We start from the raw sequence: 23,036 nt of genomic DNA on the forward strand, positions 1-23,036 counted from the left end.
ATAAAAATAGAAATAAAGGAGCCACTGCTACAGCTACCTCCCTGGTCATGGATGCTGCCTGGGAGCTGGGCAGGGACACTTCCCACGAAGATTCAGCAATAGTAGAGTGATCCTGCCAGGGTCTAATATTGCAGAGACACCTCCCCAACTCTGAAGACTGCCAGAAGAAGCCAGACCTTGCCCCATAGGGATAACAGTGTTGCAGAGTGGCTGGGGCAAAGGTGTGGTGGCTGAGGGAGAAAATCATTTGCTGACTTGTTATCCTCAGGTTTGGACTGAGCCAAGTGGAACACCCCACAGTTGCCATTGAGTACCCAAGGCAGGCAGGCCTCAGCTCCCCCATCTGGCTGGTGGCAAAGGGTGGTGGCTGGGCAGAGGGAGCATGGAATTTCCTTTGACTCTAGCAGATGCAAAGCACTGGCACATCTACTTATTGAAGGGAGAAGGACCACACCCCTGTGGGGTTACCAGTAACTGGTGTGAAAGAGGTGCAAGGTGGGGAAAGAGACACCAGCCACCAGCCCCCTGGTCGAACTCTGCTACTCAGCACACCTTTCTGACTCCAAAGAGCACCACAGCAAGCTACATTTGAGCAGCCAGTGGACTTCTGCTATCTTTCCCACTTGAGAATTGGTACTGACTGTGTCAATTGGTTTGGAACTCATGACTTGAGTCAATCACACAAGGACCCTCCTGTAACGGGAAGGGCTGATTTTCCTCTTCCAATTGTTGTTGGGGGGGTGGAGGGTGCGGGTGTCTTATGTACTGGTAATTCTCCACAGCTGAGACTTCCACTCAGAGTCACTGATCCACTAGGACCGGACAAAGACAAGCTGAATACAAGACAGACACACCTAACCACACCACACCAAGCAGGTCCCCAGAGCCCTAGACTGTAATACTGTACGGGTCCTTTGCAAAGCTGTAGGGGAAAAAGCTACAGTCACCAGTCCCAGATCCTTGGCAAAGGGCTAGTTAACCACAACTCCAGGAGCCCCTAATCTAATTTCACGTTACCTGCACATCTAGCCAAACTGAAAAATAATCATGGGGCAGAATCAGCAGAAAAACTGGCAACATGAATAATGAGAGTACATCAATTCCCCCAATGAATGACAAAACACAGACACACCAAATGATCACATTGATAAACAAATGGATGAGACATCATAAACCAAGTTCAGAATTTGGATGGCAAATAAGATAAAAAGAATGGAGGTAAGGATGGAATTAGAATTTCAAGGAGCAATTCAAAAGTTGTCTCAAGAATTCAATGAATTCAAAGACAAAATCACCAAAGATGTTGACATATTGAGACAAGAACTTGCAGTCCTCTAAGATCTGAGAAATACAGTAGAATCTCTCAGAAACAGAATGGAGCAGGGAGAAGAAAGGATCTCTGACATTGAAGACAAAGCTTTAGAACACTCCCAAATGCTCAAAGAGGAAGAGAAGTGGAGAGCAAAAACAGACCATTCCCTGAGAGAATTGTGAGACCATTCTGAAAGAGCAAACATTTGCTTGTAGGAATCCCTAAAGGAGAAGAGATTGCTTTGAAAGGCCCAGATGCTCTACTACAAAAGATAATAGGGGAGAACTTCCCAAACATGGCAAGAGATTCTGAAATTCAAATAGCAGACTTTCAGAACCCCAGCCTGACTCAATCTAAATAAAATATCTCCTAGGCACATAATAATTAAATTCGCCAATGTTAATATGAAGGAGAGAATTCTGCAAGCAGCCAGACGTAAGAAAACCATAATCTACAAGGGGAAGAATATTAGGATGACTGCAGATCTCTCTGCTGAAACTTTTCAAGCTAGAAGAGAATGTTCATTAATTTTTAACCTCCTAAAACAAAATGACTTTCAACCCAGGATCCTATATCAAGTTAAAGTGAGTTTCATTTATGATGAAGAAATTAAATACTTTAATGACATTTACACATTGAAGAAATTTGCCATAACTAAACAAGCTCTCCAAGATATTCTCAGACCCATCCTCCACAATGATAAGCACAATGCTCTACCACTGAAGTAAACTCACTCAGAAACTTTTGATCAAACTCCAACTTCCACAGCGGTGAAAGGATTAAAAATGTCCACTAGACTTTTGAAAAACTTGATACCCAAAATACTACCAGGCTTATCAATACTCTCAATTAATGTGAATGGCTTAAATTGTCCTCTGAAGAGGCACAGGTTGGCTGTCTGGATACAAAAACTCAGGCCAGATATCAGCTGCATACAAGAATCTCAACTTACCTGAAAAGATAAACATAAGACTCAGGGTAAAGCAATAGTCATGTACAATTCAGAGAAATGGAAATCAGAAAAATTAGGTGTCGCACTTTTATTCACAGGCTTTAAACGAACAAAAGTAAGGAAAGATAAAGATAAACACTTCATATTTGTTAAGGGTAACACTCATCATGACTTTTCAATTATGAACATTTATGCGCCCAACCAGAATGCACCTCAATTTATAAGAGAGACTCTGACATGAGCAACTTGACTTCCTCTAGCACCATAATAGTCAGAGACTTTAACACCCCTTTAGCAGAAACTAACCAATGAAATTATAGAGGTAAACTTAACCATCCAACATTTGGATTTAGCAGACATCTGCAGAACGTTCATCCTAACAAAACTGAATACACATTCTTCTCAGCCCATGAAACATCCTCCAAAATTGATCACATCTTAGGTCATAAGACTAACCTCACCAAATTTAAAAGAATAGAAATTATTCCTTGTATTTTCTCGGACCATCATGGAATAAAACTTGAACTCCATAATAGGAATCTGCATACTCATACAAAGACATGGAAACTAAATAACCTCATGCTAAATGATAGCTGGATCATAGATGAGATTAAGAAGGAAATTGCCAAATTTTTGGAACAAAACAATAATGGAGACACAAATTACCACAACCTCTGGGATACCACAAAGGCAGTCCGAAGAGAGAAATTTATAGCATTGCAAGCCTTCCTCAAAAGAACAGAAAGAAAGGAAGTCAACAACGTTAATGGGACATATTAAGCAACTGTAAAAGGAAGAATATTCCAACCCCAGACCCAGCAGAAGAAAAATAACTAAAATTAGAGCAGAATTAAATAAAATTGAAAACAAAAGGATCATACGACAGATCAATAAATCCAAAAGTTGCTTTTTTGAAAAGGTCAATAAAATAGATAATCCTTTGGCCAGCCTAACAAGAAATAAAAGAGTAAAATCCCTAATTTCATCAATTACAAATGATAAATGCCAAATAACGACAGACTCCTCACAAATTCAAAAAATCCTTAATGAATATTAGAAAAAACTCTATTCTCAGGAATATGAAAATCTGAAGGAAATAGACCAAGACTTGGAAACACAACACCTTCCTAGACTTAGCCAGAAAGTGGAAATGTTGAACAAGCCTATATCAACTTCTAAAATAGCATCAACTATATAATAAATTTCCCCCCAAAGAAAAGCCCCGGAAACAGATGGCTTCACATTACAATTCCACCAAACGTTTAAAGAGGAACTAGTACCTATATTAACCTTTTCCAAAACATAGAAAAAGAAGGAATACTTCCCAAAACATTCTATGAAGCAAATATCACCCTGATACCCAAACCAGGAAAAGACTCAACAAGAAAATTATAGACCAATATCACTAATGAATATTGATGCAAAAATAGTCAATAAGATCCTAGCAAACAGAATCCAGGAACACATCAAACAAATTATACATCATAACTAGGTGGGTTTCATCCCAGGGTCCCAAGGATGGGTCAATATACATAAATCCATAAATATAATACATCACATAAACAAAATAAAAAACCATATGATTCTCTCAATTGATGCAGAAAAAGCTTTTGATAATATGAAACATCCTTTCATGATCAGAGTATTTAAGAAAATAGGTATAGAAGGAACATTTCCTAAACCGATAGAGACCATCTATAACAAACCCACAGCCAATACAGTATTGAATGCAATAAAACTGTAATCATTTCCTCTCAGATCAGGAACAAGGCAAGGTTGCTCATTGTCTCTACTGCTTTTTAACATTGTAATGGTAGTCTTAGCCACTGCCATCAGGCAAAAGAAGGCAATCAAGGATATCCAAATACCCTTGGATCAGATGAGATCAAAATTGTCACTCTTCACAGATGAAATGATTGTATATCTGGAAAACCCAGGAACTACAAAACTCTGAGAAGTGATCAAGGAATATAGCAGCATCTCAAGATGCAAAATCAACACTCACAAGTCTGTAGACTTTATATATACCAACGATAGTCAAGGTGAAAAAACAATCAACTCCATTTCCTTTACAATAGTGCCAAAGATGATGAAATACCTGGGAGGGTACCTAACAAAGAACGTGAAAGATCTCTATAAATAGAACTACGAAACTCTGAATAAAGACATAGCTGAAGATGTTAACAAATGGAAAAGCATACCATGCTCGTTGCTGGGAAGAATCAACATTGTTAAAATGCCTATACTACCCAAAGCAATCTACAGATTTAATGCAATCCCTATTAAAGCACCTCTGTCATACTTTAAAGATCTGGAAAAATTAGTACTTTGTTTTATATGGAAACAGAAAAAAACGTCGAATACCTAAGACATTACTCAGAATTTAAAAACAAATCAGGAGGAATCAAGCTTCCAGACTTCAGACTATACTATAAATCTATAGTGATCAAAACAGCTTGGTATTGGTACAAAAATAGACAAGTAGATGTATGGACAGAATTGAAAACCAAGAGATGAACCCAGACACTTATCATCATTTGATCTTCGATAAACCTATCAAAAATATAAATTGAGGGAAAGATTACCTATTTAACAAAGGCTGCTGGGTGAATTGGCTGGCTACACGTAGAAGACTGAAATTGGACCCATACCTTTCTCCTCTAACAAAAATTGACTCTCACTGGTTAAAGGACTTACACCTAAGACTTGAAACTACAAAAATTCCTGGAGAGAGTACAGTGGAAACACTTGAAAAAATTGGCCTGGGAGAATACTTTATGAGGAGGACTCCCCAGGCAATTGAAGCAACATCAAAAATACATTACTGGGATCTGATCAAACTAAAAACCTTCTGCACTGCCAAGAACATAGTAGTAAGTAAAGCAAGTAGACTGCCCTCAGAATGGGAGAGGATTTTTGCAGGTTATATTTCTGACAAAGGTCTAATAACCAGAATCCAAGAGGACTAAAACTTATTAATAAGAAAAGTACATGAACTCCCATTTAATTGTGGGCAAGAGACATGAACAAAAGCTTCTCTGAAGAAGACAGGCGTGTGGTTTAGACACATGAAAAAATGCTCATCATCTTTACTCATCAGAGAAATGCAAACCTAAACCACTTGGAGATAACATCTAACTCTAGTAAGAATAGCCCACATCACAAAATCCCAAAACTACAGATGTCGGAGTGGATATGGAGAAAAGGGAACACTTCTGCATAGCTGGTGAGTATGCAAGCTGGTACGTTCTTTTTGGAAAGAAGTTTGGAGAACACTCAGGGATCTAAATGTAGACCTGCTGTTTGATCCTACAATTCCTCTACTAGGTATATATCCAAAAGACCAAATATCATTTGCCAACGATATTTGCACCAGATTGTTCATTGCAGCTTATTTCATAATTGCTAAGTCATGGAAGAAGCCCAAGTTCCCATCAATCATGAATGGATTAATATATTATGGTATATGTATACCATGGAATACTATACAGCATTAAAAATAAAAAAGAAGACTTTACCTCTTACATGTTTACATGGATGGAGCTGAAAATACTCTTCTTGTAAAGTGTCTCAGGAATGGAAAAAAAAATATCCAATGTACTCAGCCCTAGCATGAAACCAATTTATAGCTTTCTTATGAAAGCTATAACCCAATTATAGCCCAAGAAGTAGCAGAAAGGGGAGATGGAGGGGAGGGGAGCGGACAGACGGTAATTGGTGGGACCAGACCTACGGTGCATCTTACAAGGGTACTATCCTGTTCTCAATCACAGGTCTACTTGTACAGAGAAGAAAAGAAAGGACAGTGTTTCCTGAGCAACCCCAACTTGACATGGTAGGAGTGGCAGGGTCTGTGTGTTTTGCCAACCTAACTCACTCAGTTTCTCCCAAACATAGCCACAAGGTTATCAGGATTTCCCTGCTATTTGTCTCTACAGCAAGACTCTCTTTCAGATATTTTTCAAAGTTTCAGCAAACAAAACAAGTTTCACATTCAAGACTCGTAAAAATTCTTTCAAAGTTCATTATGACTAACATCAAAACACCCACATTCTTTATTGAACAAGTGATAGGAAATGTTTCCTTCAGAATACCTTAAATTTTGACAATTTACTCAACTGTATAACCATGAAGCACATTTCAAAACTAATTATAAAATGAAACTACTTCCATAAAACACAGAGAGATGATTCATTAGATTTCCTAGTAGCTGGGGAAAACACTTGATAAAGGTGGTTATCTGTACTTGGCGGAAGGTCAAAAAAGTAAATCAATAAAGTAGAAAAATAAACAAATGTGTTCTGTACATTTGAACTAATTCTGTCTTGTCAGATAAAGAAAACAATCAACCACCTAAGGTAGCTCATAAAAAGTACCTTATGCTCATGAATTCTTATGGTAGATGTTTTATGTAGATCCAGAGAAATTAAAATAGAGATCATTGAATTGTAAGATTTCAGGCAGTCTTTCCTAAGAATTGCATGCTTGGATAAGTAAGAGAGGCCCAGCATGCAAACTGCTCAAGGATAAAATATATACTGAAAGTTCCCAGAGGTTAGAGGAAGAATCTAATAATTTCAGGCAATCACTGATTGTGCACTAAAAAATGACCATAAGAAGAAACAAGGGAGGTCGGCACCTGTGGCTCAAAGGAGTAGGGTACCAGCCCCATATGCCAGAGGTGGTGGGTTCAAACCCAGCCCCGGCCAAAAACTGCAAAAAAAAAAAAAAAAAAAAAAAAGAAGAAACAAGGCTTATCAGTTAAAGTCTTGGAGCTAAAGTCAATCAGGTACAGGAGCCAGTCAGGACAGCAGCTACCTATCCTATTTAGATTAAACTCATCCATTTCTAAAACATCTAATGAATCCATATTTAAATGGACATCTGTAAAGTTTGAATGTATAATTTCCCCATCAAATAAAGGGAGTAATCTGGCTCTGAGAAAGCAGCTGCAGACTAAATCCCACTATTGGAAGAGCTTATATGTTGACCGAGTACCCTTTAAAAAATCTTTTAAGAGGGGCAGCACCTATGGCTCAGTGAGTAGGATGCCAGCCCCATATACCGAGGGTGGTAGGTTCGAACCCAGCCCCGGCCAAACTGCAACAACAAGAAAAAATAGCCGGGGGGGTGGAGGCAAGATGGGCAACTGGAGCCAGCTTTCCACAGAGGCTCCCATCCAGGAGGAGAGTTAAAGAACAGAAGTTTAGCAAGTAAGCTGATGATTTGGAGCTGACCCAAGAGAGAAGGTTGAAGAACACACATCAACCCAGCTGAGATGAGCTGCAATCCCAAGGATACAAACAATAGGTACAAAAATCCATTGCCAAGCAACATGAGTCCCCTCCCCCAAGAGAACAGCTTACAGTATACTTTCGACAAACAAGCAAGCTGAGTTTAAACATCCTCCCATTTTATCCCCTGGAAGAGACCCTCTATAAACCAGACCTCCTTTCCCTACAAGTGTGTCATGGCAGTCTCCCGCCAAGAATAAAACTATATAAAACTGTATATGTTCTCTACCTGTAGTTCTAAACTCCCAGCACGCCCCTCCATTTTCACTCCAAGGTCTGGAAGCCTGTCCCCCATGGAGTCCAGATGCTTGGGCATTTTCTCAAGAGGTGTGGTCAGGGCATGGGATATTGCAGGTCTGTGCCGATTCTGTAGTACAGGGGTAAGGAGAAGATAGTGGAATGAAGGAACAGGGAGAGGGATAGGCACTATCCCACAGCACAGAGCAGCAGTGGCAGCAGCGAGAACAATAGAGGTCATACCCCTGAAGATATATTTGAGAGACACTCCCTGTCTCTCTGGGCAACCAGTGAAACCGAGCATCTTCTCCGGAGGCAGACCCTGGATGGTAATGCAGGCCCCATGAGTAAAGGGTATGCCTGAAGTGGTACCTGCCTGAGCAGTGTGCAACGGGGACAGAAAAAAGAAGACACTTGCGCAGAGATGGCACACTCCCAAGGTGGGGCTGAGCCAGAGGATACATTTAGTGAGCCTAAGAAGCACCTGGCCCTTAAGGGAGCATAGCTGAGACAAAGGCAGGCAGGCAGAGGTGGGAACTCAGAGCCTAGTGTGAGCTCTAATCACACCCGCCCCTACACAGACTGTAGAGGAGATAGATTCACCAGCTCTGGGCAGCGGCACAGACTGGAGCTGAGTGGCAGTTTCTGTGAATGCAAACAGCACCTGGCCTGCAGGGGAATATAGCCAGGAGAGAATCACAAATTCTGTGAAAATAAAACTGTCAGCAACATCAATCAGGGGCGTGGCTGGAACTGAGTGAACCGCCCCAGCTTCCATTAACCACAAGTGGTTGTGAGGCCTCAACTCCCCCTGCCGGATGGTGGCAGAGTGTGGAGGCCTGGCAGAGGAAAGATAGATACCTGGGACTCAGGGAGGCACAAACTCCTGGAGGAACATCTGCTCACTGGAGGGAACTGGGTCACATCCCTGCGGAGATACCAGAGCCTGAGTGTAACAGAGGTGCAAGGTAAGGAAGGATGCATCAACCTTCCCAGACTAATTACATAATTGCTGGTATTTCGTCATAGCTGAGACTTCAACACAGAGTAACTGATCCAGTAGAGTAGGAAAGAGATCAGCTGAAAACATGACAGAGCCACTTAGCCCAACCAGACCAAGTAACTCTCCAGTGTCTCAGACTGTAGCACTGTACGAGTCCCTTGCAAAGAAATCTCTAGGCGAAAAGGTATAGACACCAGTCCCAGCTCCTAGGCAAAGTGCTGGTTAATCACTACTCCAGGAGCTTCCAAGCCCAACTTCTCCTTCCCTGCTCATCTAGTCAAATGGTGTAAAATAATCATGGGGAGGAATAAGTGGAAAATCTCCGGTAACATGAATAACCAGAGTAGAACAACTCACTCAAGGAAAGATATGGTGGACACAACTGAAGATCCTATTGATAAGTGAATGGCAGAGATGTCAGAAATGGAATTCAGAATTTGGATTGCAAATAAGATTAACAGAATGGAGGTAAAGTGGAAATTAGAAACTCAAGGAGCATTTCAAAAGTTGTCTCCGGAATTCAGTGAATTCAAAGAAAAAAAATCACCAAAGATTTTGACACACTGAGATAAGAATTTGCAGCCCTCAGAGATCTGAAAAAATACAGTAGAATCCTCCAGAAACACAATAAACCAAGCAGAAGAAAGGATTTATCACACTGAAGACAAACCTTTTGAATGCTCCCAAATTCTCAAAGCAGAAGAGAAATGGAGAGCAAAAATGGATCATTCTCTCAGAGAGCTCTGGGATAATTCGAAGAAAACTACTATTTGCCTTATAAGAATCCCAGACAGCTTGAGAACTCAAGCATGATTCAATGCCAATAACTCATCCCCCAGGCATATCATAGTTAACTTCATGAAAGTTAATATGAAGGAGAAAATCCTCAAAGTTACCAGGCAAAAGAAAGCCATTACGTACAAAGGGAGAAATATTAGAATGACTGCAGATCTCTCTGCTGAAACTTTTCAAGCCAGAAGAGGGTGGTCATTGACTTTTAATCTCCTAAAGCAAAATAACTTTCAACCCAGGATCTTGTATCCAGCTAAACTGAGTTTCATTTACGATGGAGAAATAAAAAACTTTAATGACATTCCTATGCTAAAGAAATTTGCCATAAGTAAACCAGCTCTTCAGGATATTCTCAGACCTATCCTCCATAATCACCCACCTAATCCTACACCACAAAAGTAAACTCACTCAGAAACATCGGATCAAACCCCAACTTTCGCACTGGCAAAAGGATTAAAAATGTCCACTGGACCTTTGAATAACTCGATACCCAAAATTTTACCAGACTTATCAATACTCTCCATTAATGTGAACAGCTTAAACTGTCCTCTACTGGATACAAAAACTCAGGCCAGATATTTGCTCCATACAAGAGTCACACCTTAACTTAAAAGACAAATACAGACTCAGGGTGAAAGGATGGTCATCCATATTTCAGGCAAATGGTAATCAGAAAAGTAGGTGTCGCAATTTTATATTCAGATACAATAGGCTTTAAACCAACAAAAGTAAGGAAGGACAAGAATGGTCACTTCATATTTGTTAAGGGTAATACTCAATATGATGAGATTTCAATTATTAATATTTATGCACCAAACCAGAATGCACCTCAATTTATAAGAGAAACTCGAACTGACATGAGCAACTTGATTTCCTCCACCTCCATAATAGCTAGAGATTTCAACACTCCTTTGGCAGTGTTGGATCAATCCTCCAACAAGAAGCTGAGCAAAGATATCTTAGATTTAAACCTAACCATCCAATATTTGTATTTAGCAGACATCTACAGAACATTTCATCCCCAAAAAACTGAATAGACATACGTCTCATCACTCCACAGAACTTAATCCAAAATCGACCACATCTTAGGTCACAAGTTTAACCTCAGTAAATTTAAAGGAATAGAAATTATTCCTTGCATCTTCTCGGACCACCATGGAATAAAAAACTTGAGATAAGTAACAACAGGAATCTGCATACCCATACAAAAACATGGAAGTTAAATAATCTTATGCTGAATGATAGCTGGGTCAGAGATGAGATTAACAAAGAATTCGCCAATTTTTTGGAACAAAATGACAATGAAGACACGAACTATCAGAATCTCTGGGACACCACAAAGGCAGTTCTAAGAGGGAAATTTATAGCACTGCAAGCCTTCCTCAAGAGAACGGAAAGAGAGGACGGTAACAACTTAATGGGGCATCTCAAGCAACTGGAAAAGGAAGAACATTCCAACCCCAAACCCAGTAGAAGAAAAGAAATAACCAAAATTAGAGCAGAATTAAACAAAACTGAAAACAAAAGAATAATACAAGAGATCAATAAATCTAAAAGCGGGTTTTTTGAAAAGATCAATAAAATACATAAACCTTTGGCCAACCCAATCAGGAAAAAAAAAACAGTAAAATCTCTAATCTCATCAATCAGAAATGACAAAGACGAAATAACAACAGACAGCTCAGAAATCCAAAAAATCCTTAATGAATATTACAAGAAACTTTATTCTCAGAAATATTAAAATCTGAAGGAAATTGACGGATATTTGGAAGCACGTCACCTTCCAAGACTTAGCCAGAATCAAGTGGAAATGCTGAACAGGCCCATATCAAGTTCGGAAAAAGCATCAACCATATAAAACCTCCCTAAAAAGAAAAGCCCGGGACCAGATAGTTTCACGTCAGAATTCTACCAAACCTTTAAAGAGGAGTTAGTACCTATATTACTCAACCTGTTCCAAAAGGTAGAAAAAGAGGGAAGACTACTCAACATGTTCTATGAAGCAAACATCACCCTGATCCCCAAACCAGGAAAAGACACAACAAGAAAATAACATTATAGACCAATATCACTAATGAATATAGATGCAAAAATATTCAACAAGATCCTAACAAACAGAATCCAGCAACACATCAAACAAATTATACATCATGACCAAGTTGGTTTTATCCCAGGCTCTCAAGGTTGGTTCAACATACGTAAATCTATAAATATAATTCAACACATAAACAAATTAGAGACGTTCTTCACGGAGAGTCGCCGCGGTTTCCTGCTTCAACAGTGCTTGGACGGAACCCGGCGCTCGACCCCCATCCCGGCCGGCCGCTCACAGCCAGCCTTCCGACACCTCCTCACCGCGCCCTCGGACCGTCCCAAGGCCCCCACCGCCGCTCCAGCGCCGCGCAGCCGCTGCCTCTCCTCAGCCGCCGCCATGACGACCGCATCCCCTTCGCAGGTGCACCAGAACTACCACCAGGACTCGGAGGCCGCCATCAACCGCCAGATCAACCTGGAGCTCTACGCCTCCTACGTCTACCTGTCCATGTCTTACTACTTTGACCGCGATGATGTGGCTTTGAAGAATTTTGCCAAATACTTTCTTCACCAATCTCACGAGGAGAGGGAACATGCTGAGAAACTGATGAAGCTGCAGAATCAACGAGGTGGCCGAATCTTCCTTCAGGATATCAAAAAACCAGACTGAGATGACTGGGAGAGCGGGCTGAATGCGATGGAGTGTGCGTTACACTTGGAAAAAAGTGTGAATCAGTCACTACTAGAACTGCACAAACTGGCCACTGACAAAAATGACCCCCACTTGTGTGACTTCATTGAGACACATTACCTGAATGAACAGGTGAAATCCATTGAAGAACTGGGTGACCACGTAACCAACCTGCGCAAGATGGGAGCCCCTGAATCTGGCATGGCAGAGTATCTCTTTGACAAGCACACCCTGGGAGACAGTGATAATGAGAACTAAGCCTTAGGCTAACTTCCCCATAGTCACGGGGTGACTTCTGTGATCACCAAGGCAGTGCATGCATGTCAGGGTTTCCTTTACCTTTTCTATAAGTTGTACCAAAACATCCACTTAAGTTCTTTTATTTGTACCATTCCTTCAAATAAAGAAATTTGGTACCCCAAAAAAAAAAAAAACACATACACAAATTAAAAAACAAAGATCATATGATTCTCTCAATCAATGCAGAAAAAGCTTTTGATAATAATATGCAGCATCCCTTCATGATCAGAACACTTAAGAAAATTGGTATAGAAGGGACAATTCTTAAACTGATAGAAGCCATCTACAGCAAACCCACAGCCAATATCATATTGATTGGAGTTAAATTGGAATCATTTCCACTCAGATCAGGAACCAGACAAGGCTGCCCATTGTCGCCATTGCTTTTTAACATTGTAATGGAAGTTTTAGCCACCGCAATTAGGGAAGAAAAGGCAATCAAGGGTATCCATATGGGGTCAGAAGAGACCAAACTTTCGCTCTTCGCAGATGATATGATTGTGTATCTGGAAAACACTAGGGACTCTACTACAAAACTCCTAAAAGTGATCAGGGAATACAGCAGTGTCTCAGGTTACAAATCAACATTAATAAATCGGTAGCCTTTATATATACTAATAATAGTCAAGTTGAAAAAAGAGATAAGGACTTCATCCCATTCACAATAGCATCAAAGAAGATGAAATATTTGGGAATTTATCTAACAAAGGACGTGAAAGATCTCAATAAAGAGAATTATGAAATTCTGAGAAATGAAGTAGCTGAAAATGTTAAAAAATGGAAAAACATACCATGCTCATGGCTGGGAAGAATCAACATTGTTAAAATGTCCATACTACCCAAAGCAATATATAATTTCAACGCAATCCCTTTTAAAGCTCCACTGTCATACTTTAAAGATCTTGAAAAAACAATACTTCGTTTTATATGGAATCAGAAAAAAACCTCGAATAGCCAAGACATTACTCAGAAATAAAAACAAAGCAGGAGGAATCACGCTACCAGACCTCAGACTTTACTACAAAACGATAGTGATCAAAACAGCATGGTATTGGCACAAAAACAGAGAAGTAGATGTCTGGAATAGAATAGAGAACCAAGAGATGAATCCAGCTACTTACCGTTATTTAATCTTTGACAAGCCAAATAAAAACATTCAGTGGGGAAAAGATTCCCTATTTAACAAATGGTGCTGATGAACTGGCTGGCAACCTGCAGTAGACTGAAACTGGACCCACACCTTTCACCATTAACTAAGATAGACTCTCACTGGATTAAAGATTTAAACTTAAGACATGAAACTATAAAAATACTAGAGGAGAGTGCAGGGAAAACCCTTGAAGAAATCGGTCTGGGCAAGTATTTTATGAGGAGGACCACCCCTCCCGGGCAATTGAAGCAGCTTCAAAAATACACTACTGGGACTTGATCAAACTAAAAAGCTTCTGCACAGCCAAGAACACAGTAAGTAAAGCAAATAAACCGCCCCTAGAATGGGAAAAGATATTTGCAGGTTATGTCTCTGACAAAGGTTTAATAACCAGAAACCACAGAGAATTCAAATGCATTAGCAAGAAAAGAACAAGGGATCCCATCGTAGGCTGGGCAAGGGATTTGAAGAAAAACTTCTCTGAAGAAGACAGGCGTGTGGCCTTCAGACATATGAAAAAATACTCATCATCTTTAATCATCAGAGAAATGCAAATCAAAACTACTTTGAGATACCATCTAACTCCAGTGAGACTAGCCTGTATCACAAAATCTCAAGACCATAGATGTTGGCGTAGATGTGGAGAAAAGGGAACACTTTTGTACTGCTAGTGGGAATGCAAATTAATACATTCCTTTTGGAAAGATATATGGAGAACACTTAGAGATCTAAAAATAGATCTGCCATTCAATCCTGTAATTCCTCTGCTGGGCATATAACCAGAAGACCAAAAATCACATCATAACAAAGATATTTGTACCAGAATGTTTATCGCAGCCCTATTCATAATTGCTAAGTCATGGAAAAAGCCCAAGTGCCCATTGTTTCACGAATGGATTAGTAAATTGTGGTATAATGTATACCATGGAATATTATGCAGCCTTAAAGAAAAATGGATTCTTTACCTCTTTCATGTTTACATGGATGGAGCTGGATACTTTTTCTTCTTAGTAAAGTATCTCAAGAATGGAAGAAAAATGTACTCAGCCCTACTATGAAACTAATTTAGGGCTTTCACATGAAAGCTATAACCCAGTTACAACCTAAGAATAGGGGGAAGAGGGAAAGGGAGGGGAGGGAGGGGGACTGGTGGGATTACACCTGTGGTGCATCTTACAAGGGTATATGCAAAACTTAGTAAATGTGGAATGTAAATGTCTTAGCACAATAATTAAGTAAATGCCAGGAAGGCTATGTTAACCATGGTGATAATAATGTGTCAAACGGTCTATGAAACTAGTGTATGATGCACCATGATCATATCAATGTACACAGATATGATTTAATAAAAAAAAAAAAAAGAATCCCTGAAAGCAACAAAGTTGCTTTGCAAGGCACAGAGGCTCTTCTTCATAAGATTATGAAGGAGAACTTTCCAGCTATGGCAATACATTCTGAAATTCGGATAGCAGACAATTTCAGAACCCCAGCATGACTCAACCCGAATAAGACATCCCCAGGCACATCATAATTGACTTCACTAAAGTTAAGATGAAGGAAAAAATTCTGAAAGCAGCAAGACGTAAGAAAACCATAACCTACAAAGTGAAGAATATTAGAATGACTGCAGATCTCTCTGCTGAAACCTTTCAAGCTAGAAGAGGGTGGTCATCGAATTTTAATCTCCTAAAACAAAATAACTTTCAACCCAGGATAAACTAAACTGAGTTTCATCTATGATGGAGAAATTAAATACTTTAATGAAATACACATTGAAGAAATTTGCCAAACCAGCTCTCCAGGATACTCTCAGATCTATCCTCCGTAATGACCAGCACAATCCTCTACCACAAAAGTAAACTCACTCAGAAACTTTTGATCAAACTGCAACTTCCACAGTGGCAAAAGGATTAAAAATGTCTACTGGACTTTTGAAAAACACAACACCCAAAAATTCTACAAGGCTTATCAATACTCTCAATTAATGTGAATGGCTTAAATTGTTCTCTGAAGAGGCACAGGTTAGCTGACTGGATACAAAACTCAGGCCAGTTATCTGCTCCGAAAAAGAATCTCATCTTACCCTTAGACTCAGAGTGAAGGGTTGGTCATCTATATTTCAGGCAAATGGAAATCAGAAAAAACCAGGAGTGGCAATTTTATTTGTACACAATAGGCTTTAAACCAACAAAAGTAAGGACAGATAACGATGGACACTTCTTATTTGTTAAGGGTAACACTCAACATGATGAGATTTCAATTATTAACATTTATGCACCCAACCAGAATGCACCTCAATTTATAAGAGAGACTCTAACAGACAAGAGTAACTTGATTTCCCCAAGATCCATAATACTCAGAGATTTTAACACCCCTTTGGCAGTGTTGGATAGATCCTTCATAGGAAGCTAAGGAAAAAAATTTTAGGCTTAAACTTAACCATTTAACATTTCGATATAACAGACATCTACAGAACATTTCATCCTAACAAAACTGAATACACATTCTTCTCATCAGCTCACGGAATATACTCTAAAATCGATCACATCTTAGGTCACAAGTCTAACCTAAGCAAATTTAAAAGAATACAAATTATTCCTTGCATCTTCTAGGACCACCATGGAATAAAAGTTGAACTCAGTAACAACAGGAATCTGCGTACTCATACAAAAACATGGAAGTTAAATAACCTTATGCTGAATGACAGCTAGGTCATAGAGGAGATTAAGAAGGAAATTACCAATTCTTTGGAACAAAACGATAATGAAGACACAAATTATCAGAACCTCTGGGATACCGCAAAGGCAGTCATAACAGGTAAATTTATAGCATTGCAAGTCTTCCTCAAGAGAATGGAAAGAGAGGAAGTTAACAACTTAATGGGACCTCTCAAGCAACTGGAAAAAGAAGAATATTATAATCCCAAACCCAGCAGAAAAAAAGAAATAATCAAAATTAGAGCAGAATTAAATAAAACTGAAAACAAAAGGACTGAGTATACAACAGATCAATAAATCCAAAATTTGGTTTTTAATCAAGATCAATAAAATAGATAAACCTTTGGCTAAACTAACCAGGAAAAAAGGAAGAAAATCTGTAATTTCATTAATCAGGAATGGTAAAGACGAAATAACAACAGACTCCTCAGAAATTCAAAAAATCCTTAATGAATGTTACAAGAAAGTTTATTCTCAGAAATACGAAAATCTGAAGGAAATTGACCAATACTTGGAAGCAAATAACCTTCCAAGACTTAGCAAGCATCAAGTGGAAATGTTGAACAGGCCTATATCAAGTTGTGAAATAGCAGCAACTATACAAAATCTCCACCACCCCCCCCCAAAAAAAAAAGCCCGGGATCAGATGGCTTCACATTAGAAGTCTACCAAACCATTAAAGAGGAACTAGTAACTATATTACTCAACTTTTTCCAAAATATATAAAAAGAAGGAATAATATTATCCAACACATTCTATGAAGTAGATATCACCTTGATCCCCAAACCAGGAAAAGACCCAACAAGAAAGAAAATTATAGACCAATATCACTAATGAATATTGATGCAAAAAATATTCAACAAGATCCTAGCAAACAGAATCCAGCAACACATCAAACAAATTATACAAAATGACCAAGCGGGTTTTAGCCCAGGGTCTCAAGGCTGGTTCAATATCTGTAAATCTATAAATATAATTCAGCACATAAACAAATTAAAAAACTAAGACCATACGATTCTCTCAATTGATGCAGAAAAAGCTTTTGATAATATCCAGCATTCTTTCATGATCAGAACACTTTATAAAATTGGTATAGAAGGGACATTGCTTAAACTGATAGAGGCCATCTACAGCAAACCCACAGCCAATGTCGTATTGAATGGAGCTAAATTGAAATCATTTCCACTCAGATCAGGAACCAGGCAAGGTTGCCCATTGTCTCCTCTGCTCTTTAACAACGTAATGGAAGTCTTAGCCATCGTAATTAGGGAAGAAAAGGCAATCAAGGGTATCTATATAGGGTCAGAAGAGATCAAACTTTCGCTCTCCGCAGACCATATGATTGTATATCTGGAAAACACTAGGGATTCCACTACAAAACTGTTAGAAGTGATCAAGGAATACAGCAGCATCTCAGGTTACTAAATCAACATTTATAAATCGGTAGCCTTTATATATACAAACAACAGTCAAGCTGAAAAAACAGTCAAGGACGCTATTCCATTCAGAGTAGTGCCAAAGAAGATGAAATATTTGGGAGTTTACCTAACAAAGGACGTGAAAGATCTCTATAAAGAGAACTATGAAATTCTAAGAAAAGAAATAGCTGAAGATGTTAACAAATGGAAAAACATACCATGCTCATGGCTGGGAAGAATCAACATTGCAAAAATCCCAAAACAAGAGATATTGGAGGGGATGTGGAGAAAAGGGAACACTTCTACACTGCTAGTGGGAATGCAAACTAATACGTTCCTTTTGGAAAGATGTTTGGAGAACATTTAGAGATCCAAAAATAGACCTGCCATTCGATCCTACAATTCCTCTACTAGGTATATATCCAGAAGACCGGAAATCACATTATAACAAAGGTATTTGTACCAGAATGTTTATTGCAGCCCAATTCATAATTGCTAAGTCATGGAAGAAGCCCAAGTGCCCACTGACCCATGAATGGATTAATAAATTGTGGAATATGTACACCATGAAATATTATGCAGCCTTAAAGAAAGGTGGAGACTTTACCCCTTACATGTTTACATGGATGGAGCTGGAACATATTCTTCTTAGCAAAGTATCTCAAGAATGGAAGAAAAAGTATCCAATGTACTCAGCCCTACTATGAAACTAATTTATAGCTTTCATATGAAGGCTATAACCCAATTATAGCCCAAGAAGAAGTGGAAAGGGGAGAGGGAGGAGACGGGAGGGTAATTGGTAGGACCACACCTACGGTGCACTTTACAAGGGTACATGTGAAATTTAGTAGGTGTGGAATACAAATGTCTTAACATAATAACTAAGAAAATGCCATGAAGGCTATGTTAACCAGTTTGATGAAAATATTTCAGATTGTATATAAAACCAGCACATTGTACCCCAGGATGGCATTAATGTACACAGCTATGATTTAATAAAAAAAAAGAAAAAAATAGCTGGGCGTTATGATGGGCGCCTGTAGTCCCTGGTACTTGGGATGCTGAAGTAAGAGACTTGCCTAAGCCCAAGAGCTGGAGGTTGCTGTGAGCTGTGATGCTATAGCACTCTACTGAGGGCGACAAAATGAGACTTTTGTCTGTTAAAAAGAAAACTTTTGAGAGCAATGATTTCCAATGAGCTCGCTTTTTGCCAATAGTTAAAACAACCCATTCATACAGACACATGGCCTCTGCAGTAGCAACAACACATACAATTAATTACATGGTTATAACCATATTTACTCACCCTCCTAATAATACCTGTGGCTGGTTGGATCCATTTGTCATGCCAAATATATCAGGAATTAAATCACCATTGAAGCTGAAAAGAAAACATTTCACCCAATAAGCAGCTATTTTATTAAATTATCATTTCTAATGTGATCTTAAAAGTAAAAATAACTCCGAGGAGGTGCAGTAGATGTTACAATGCTCACCAGTATCTATCTGTGGTCTGTGAAATGTCAGCACAAGTGCCATGTGTCACTTTCAGTATTTCATTTTGTTACTAGTCCCTGTCGCCCCCTCCAAGCCTGCAGTTTCAAGATGAGGAACGAATACTTCAGATGGCCTAGCTATAAAGATGGGGGGGCTGTGGATGGCCTGACTGAGTGAGGGGCAGAGCAGAGCCCATCCCCAGTCCACACCGGGCATTCAGTGTGAGCTTCTCTTAGGAGGTTCTAAGGTTTGTAATCTTTGCATCATCTTGCCTATCCTCGAGAATAAGGTAACAGCACTAATTTCTAGAAACTTACTTCAGGATCATAACCCAACTTGTTCATTTAGATGGGCTTAGGAGAATTAATCCACAAAAATTAGCCCGAGCTAGAATAAAAAAATTCATACTAGTCATTAAATATTAAAACAATGAAAAATATAAAATTATAAAAGATATCAAGTTATGCACTCTTAAGAAGATTTATCCATGAACTGAACGTTCAGACTTATAATGGCCAGCAACCTGTTGTATGACTACAATTTTAATAACCAGAAAAAAGGCTATGGCCATACGTTGCTTTAGTCCCCAAAATGATGTCTCCCTCATTACCAAAATACTGTCTGAAATTTGGATAAAATTATGCTAGAACATGAGTATATTTTGAGGAAATAAATGATAAGAAAAAGGAATAATTGTACAAAGAACAAAAGTTCCTCTTTTATATAGAAATCTTTTTAAACTTCTGGAAGAAATTCGGTATCCCTCATATCTGTCAATCAAGCATAACAGTTTTACTCAAGAACAGCTATCTTAATTCTTTAAGTGATGACACAGCTAGCATCAACATAGATCCATAATGGACGCATCCAAAGTAACCAAAACAAAAACATGAATCTCTTCCTTTTTCTAAAATAATGAATTTCATTTTTTCTTTTTCCCTCATCATGGCAAATAAATATCAAATTACGTCCCATCAGTTTTAAGAAAGAGTGGATTTACTGTCACTACTTAGCGAAGCAGTGTCCTATGTGAAAGATTTTATTTTAAGTTTAAAATTATCCCAAGAAAAGCATATACATACTTACTCCATAATTAGTGGCTCATCTTGAAAAGTCCTGTTGAGTATGGTCATATTATTAGGGTCTGGAAAGGGGAAAAACACATACATATATAAACTAATAGGCATTTGAGATATTTTTTATATTCCCACACAGGAAAAAATATTTTTTTATTCTTTTCAAGATTTGTCTTTTATTTATTCCAACTCTGTTAATAATATATTATAAATTTAATTTAAATGAACATCAAGGCTTATAAAGATAAAATATTTAAAGAGTACGTTTTATAACAAATGTACTTTAGAATAACTTCTTTTTGAGGCTCTTATCTAAATGTCTCTCAGCTCAGCCTTTACATACAAGTTAGTACCAGAGCAGTTGACAACTAACAAGGTTCTGGTACAGAGAAGTCAATGTGTGCAAAGCTTCCGGATTCTAAAGTGCTCATGACTAAATACAAGCAGTACTCTTTCTTTAAATACTTTCAGACAGAATGAATATTAAGTGTTGAGATTAATGCTTATGTTCCCAAATGTCACCCCCAAAACCACAATTATCTTTGTTCTTGAAATCTGGCTCCATGAGAAAAAATGTCTATTTAGCTGTAATTAATGGGCTTTTCAGGTAAGACTTGAAGGTTTCAGGGGTAGATATAGTAGACTGACGATCGATCTCTACTTCAAGTTTTTGGGCTTTCCCATTGGCAAATAAAACTAGTATTTCCGAGATACTTGCATTCAAGATGCTGTATAAAAGTTCAGTCCTGCCAATCAGGTACACTGTGAGTGTTGAAGACATGAGGAAGACAAACGCTGTGCTACTGCTGTTTCAACCTGAGGGTCTGCTCACTGAATGTGGGAGTGAAAACCATTCGGCAAGTGAAAACCCCAGCAGGCACAGCACCACACGAGCAGCTGCTGTGCAGCTGGCCACTTCTGATTAGTTAAAAGAAGCTTCTCTGATGTCACTGGGGATGGTCCCCGAAAGATCCACCAGAAGCAGGTTCTTTAGCCATCCCAATAATTCTGTCAGTCATTAAAACCTTTCATAAATCTCTCTTCTTAAAGCTAGCAAGAGTGGCTTTCGTTCCCTTGGAATTCAACACAGACCAGTTCTGAGTTGTAAAAAAGAAATTAGAAAATGAACTTCTAAAAATTTTGTTACAGGCCAGGTGTGGTGACTCAAGTGCTTGGGAAACTGAAGTAAGAGGATGGCTTGAGGCCAGGAGTTCTAGATCAGCCTGGGCAATACAGTGAAACTCTGTCTTTACAAAAATATTTTAAAATTAGCTGGTCTTGATGGCATATGGCCTGTGGATTGTCTAGTAGGAGTTCAAGGTTACAGTATGCTATGATCATGCTACTGCTCTCCAGCCTGGGCAACAGAACCAGACCCTGTCTCTTTAAAAAGAAAAAAAAAGTTTTCAAAAAAAAAAAGTTATGTACAATTATTGACAGCCAAGAATAGTATTTTTGAACTGATTTCAGCATAATACTTTGTTACATTTCCTTTTCATATCCAATGACAAATATTAAAAACTCTTAAGACAGATTCACCTAATGTCAGATTTTGTCCCCAGAAGATGACAGCTCCTAATTCACTGTGGGCACGATTTCTGGGAAAGTACGTCAGAAGGACATCCATTTGTGAATCTCCATCATAATCCCCAGGGACTACACTCGTTATCAATGCACTGTGATTCCTAAAAGAAATAAGCATTTAAAAATATCCAGACAATCATATTAGAAAAGAATATCTGTATATTTCTACCACACTAAAATATTTTAATGCAAAATTTAAAATTCTACGGAACTGATTAATTGGCTTCTTCTTTAATAGCTCATCCTCCCTCACACATTTAGACCTCTTTGGTCTAAAAGAGTTCAGAATAAACACAGAATAGTCTTAACAATCAAGAGAAATTGAGATTATATCAAGAGAAAACTCATCTGCCTGATATAGTACCAAGAAAGTTTGATGGTATTTAAAATAAATGCAGGCTCATCATAATTAAGGGCTAAAGTGAAAGGAATACCACTGTGATTTTATAAATTAAGATATCATTTATAAAATATTTAATTTGGACCTGAATATAACTTAAACATTTACAGAGAAAATTAACCAATCATTTTATTTCTGAAAGTAGAGATTCAAAATGAAAAACAAGTTTTTACCAAACTTGGCAATTAATATATTATTTATACATATATCTAACTCCATATTCTTAATAATTCTAAAATTATTAAAATTTACCTTAAAAACTTAACATCTTAGAGTTTTATCATAATGTTGTATAAGTGACCCAACCAAACAATAGGCCCTAAATTCATTTTATATTTAATTCTATAATACTTAGAGCAAATAGTCCCCAGCTCTGCTCTCTTCCTCTAATGCCTGCCAGGGGCACGCACACAGGCAGGACATGGTAGACAGGTCCAGCCAAAGCATTTTCAAGGAGCTCTTTAGTGCCTTCCTTGTAAATATGAATAGATAGCTGTCCCTTAAAGAAACTACAAATATTAAAGACAGCCAAAACAAGTAGTAATAAGGAACCTGAAGAGAAGAGAGAAAACAGAAGGA

The 23,036-nt window shown here is 38.5% G+C and overlaps 2 protein-coding genes across 3 annotated transcripts in view; one reads left to right on the forward strand and one right to left on the reverse strand.

The window, feature by feature from the left end:
• ITFG1 (integrin alpha FG-GAP repeat containing 1) overlaps window positions 1-23,036 on the reverse strand; it is a 302,922-nt gene that overhangs the window by 274,137 nt on the left and 5,749 nt on the right. For both annotated transcript variants that reach the window (XM_053582100.1, XM_053582101.1), the window contains exons 3-5: window positions 22,013-22,158; window positions 20,484-20,541; window positions 19,207-19,281 (exon numbers count right to left, since the gene is read on the reverse strand). In XM_053582100.1, the coding sequence (XP_053438075.1) occupies window positions 19,207-19,281; window positions 20,484-20,541; window positions 22,013-22,158 (279 nt within the window). The remainder of the gene's footprint in view (window positions 1-19,206; window positions 19,282-20,483; window positions 20,542-22,012; window positions 22,159-23,036) is intronic.
• On the forward strand, window positions 11,830-12,734 carry LOC128579877 (ferritin heavy chain-like). Its single transcript, XM_053582102.1, has one exon. It carries the CDS (start codon window positions 12,022-12,024, stop codon window positions 12,292-12,294), a length of 273 nt encoding a protein of 90 aa, XP_053438077.1. The 5' UTR covers window positions 11,830-12,021; the 3' UTR covers window positions 12,295-12,734.

The sequence above is a fragment of the Nycticebus coucang genome, chromosome 2, assembly GCF_027406575.1.
Source record: "Nycticebus coucang isolate mNycCou1 chromosome 2, mNycCou1.pri, whole genome shotgun sequence".
NCBI classification, from domain to species: domain Eukaryota; kingdom Metazoa; phylum Chordata; class Mammalia; order Primates; family Lorisidae; genus Nycticebus; species Nycticebus coucang.

Bases quoted from the DNA above. Each gene is read 5' to 3' on its own strand.
- LOC128579877 (XM_053582102.1), top strand. From the start codon at position 12,022: ATGACGACCGCATCCCCTTCGCAGGTGCACCAGAACTACCACCAGGAC.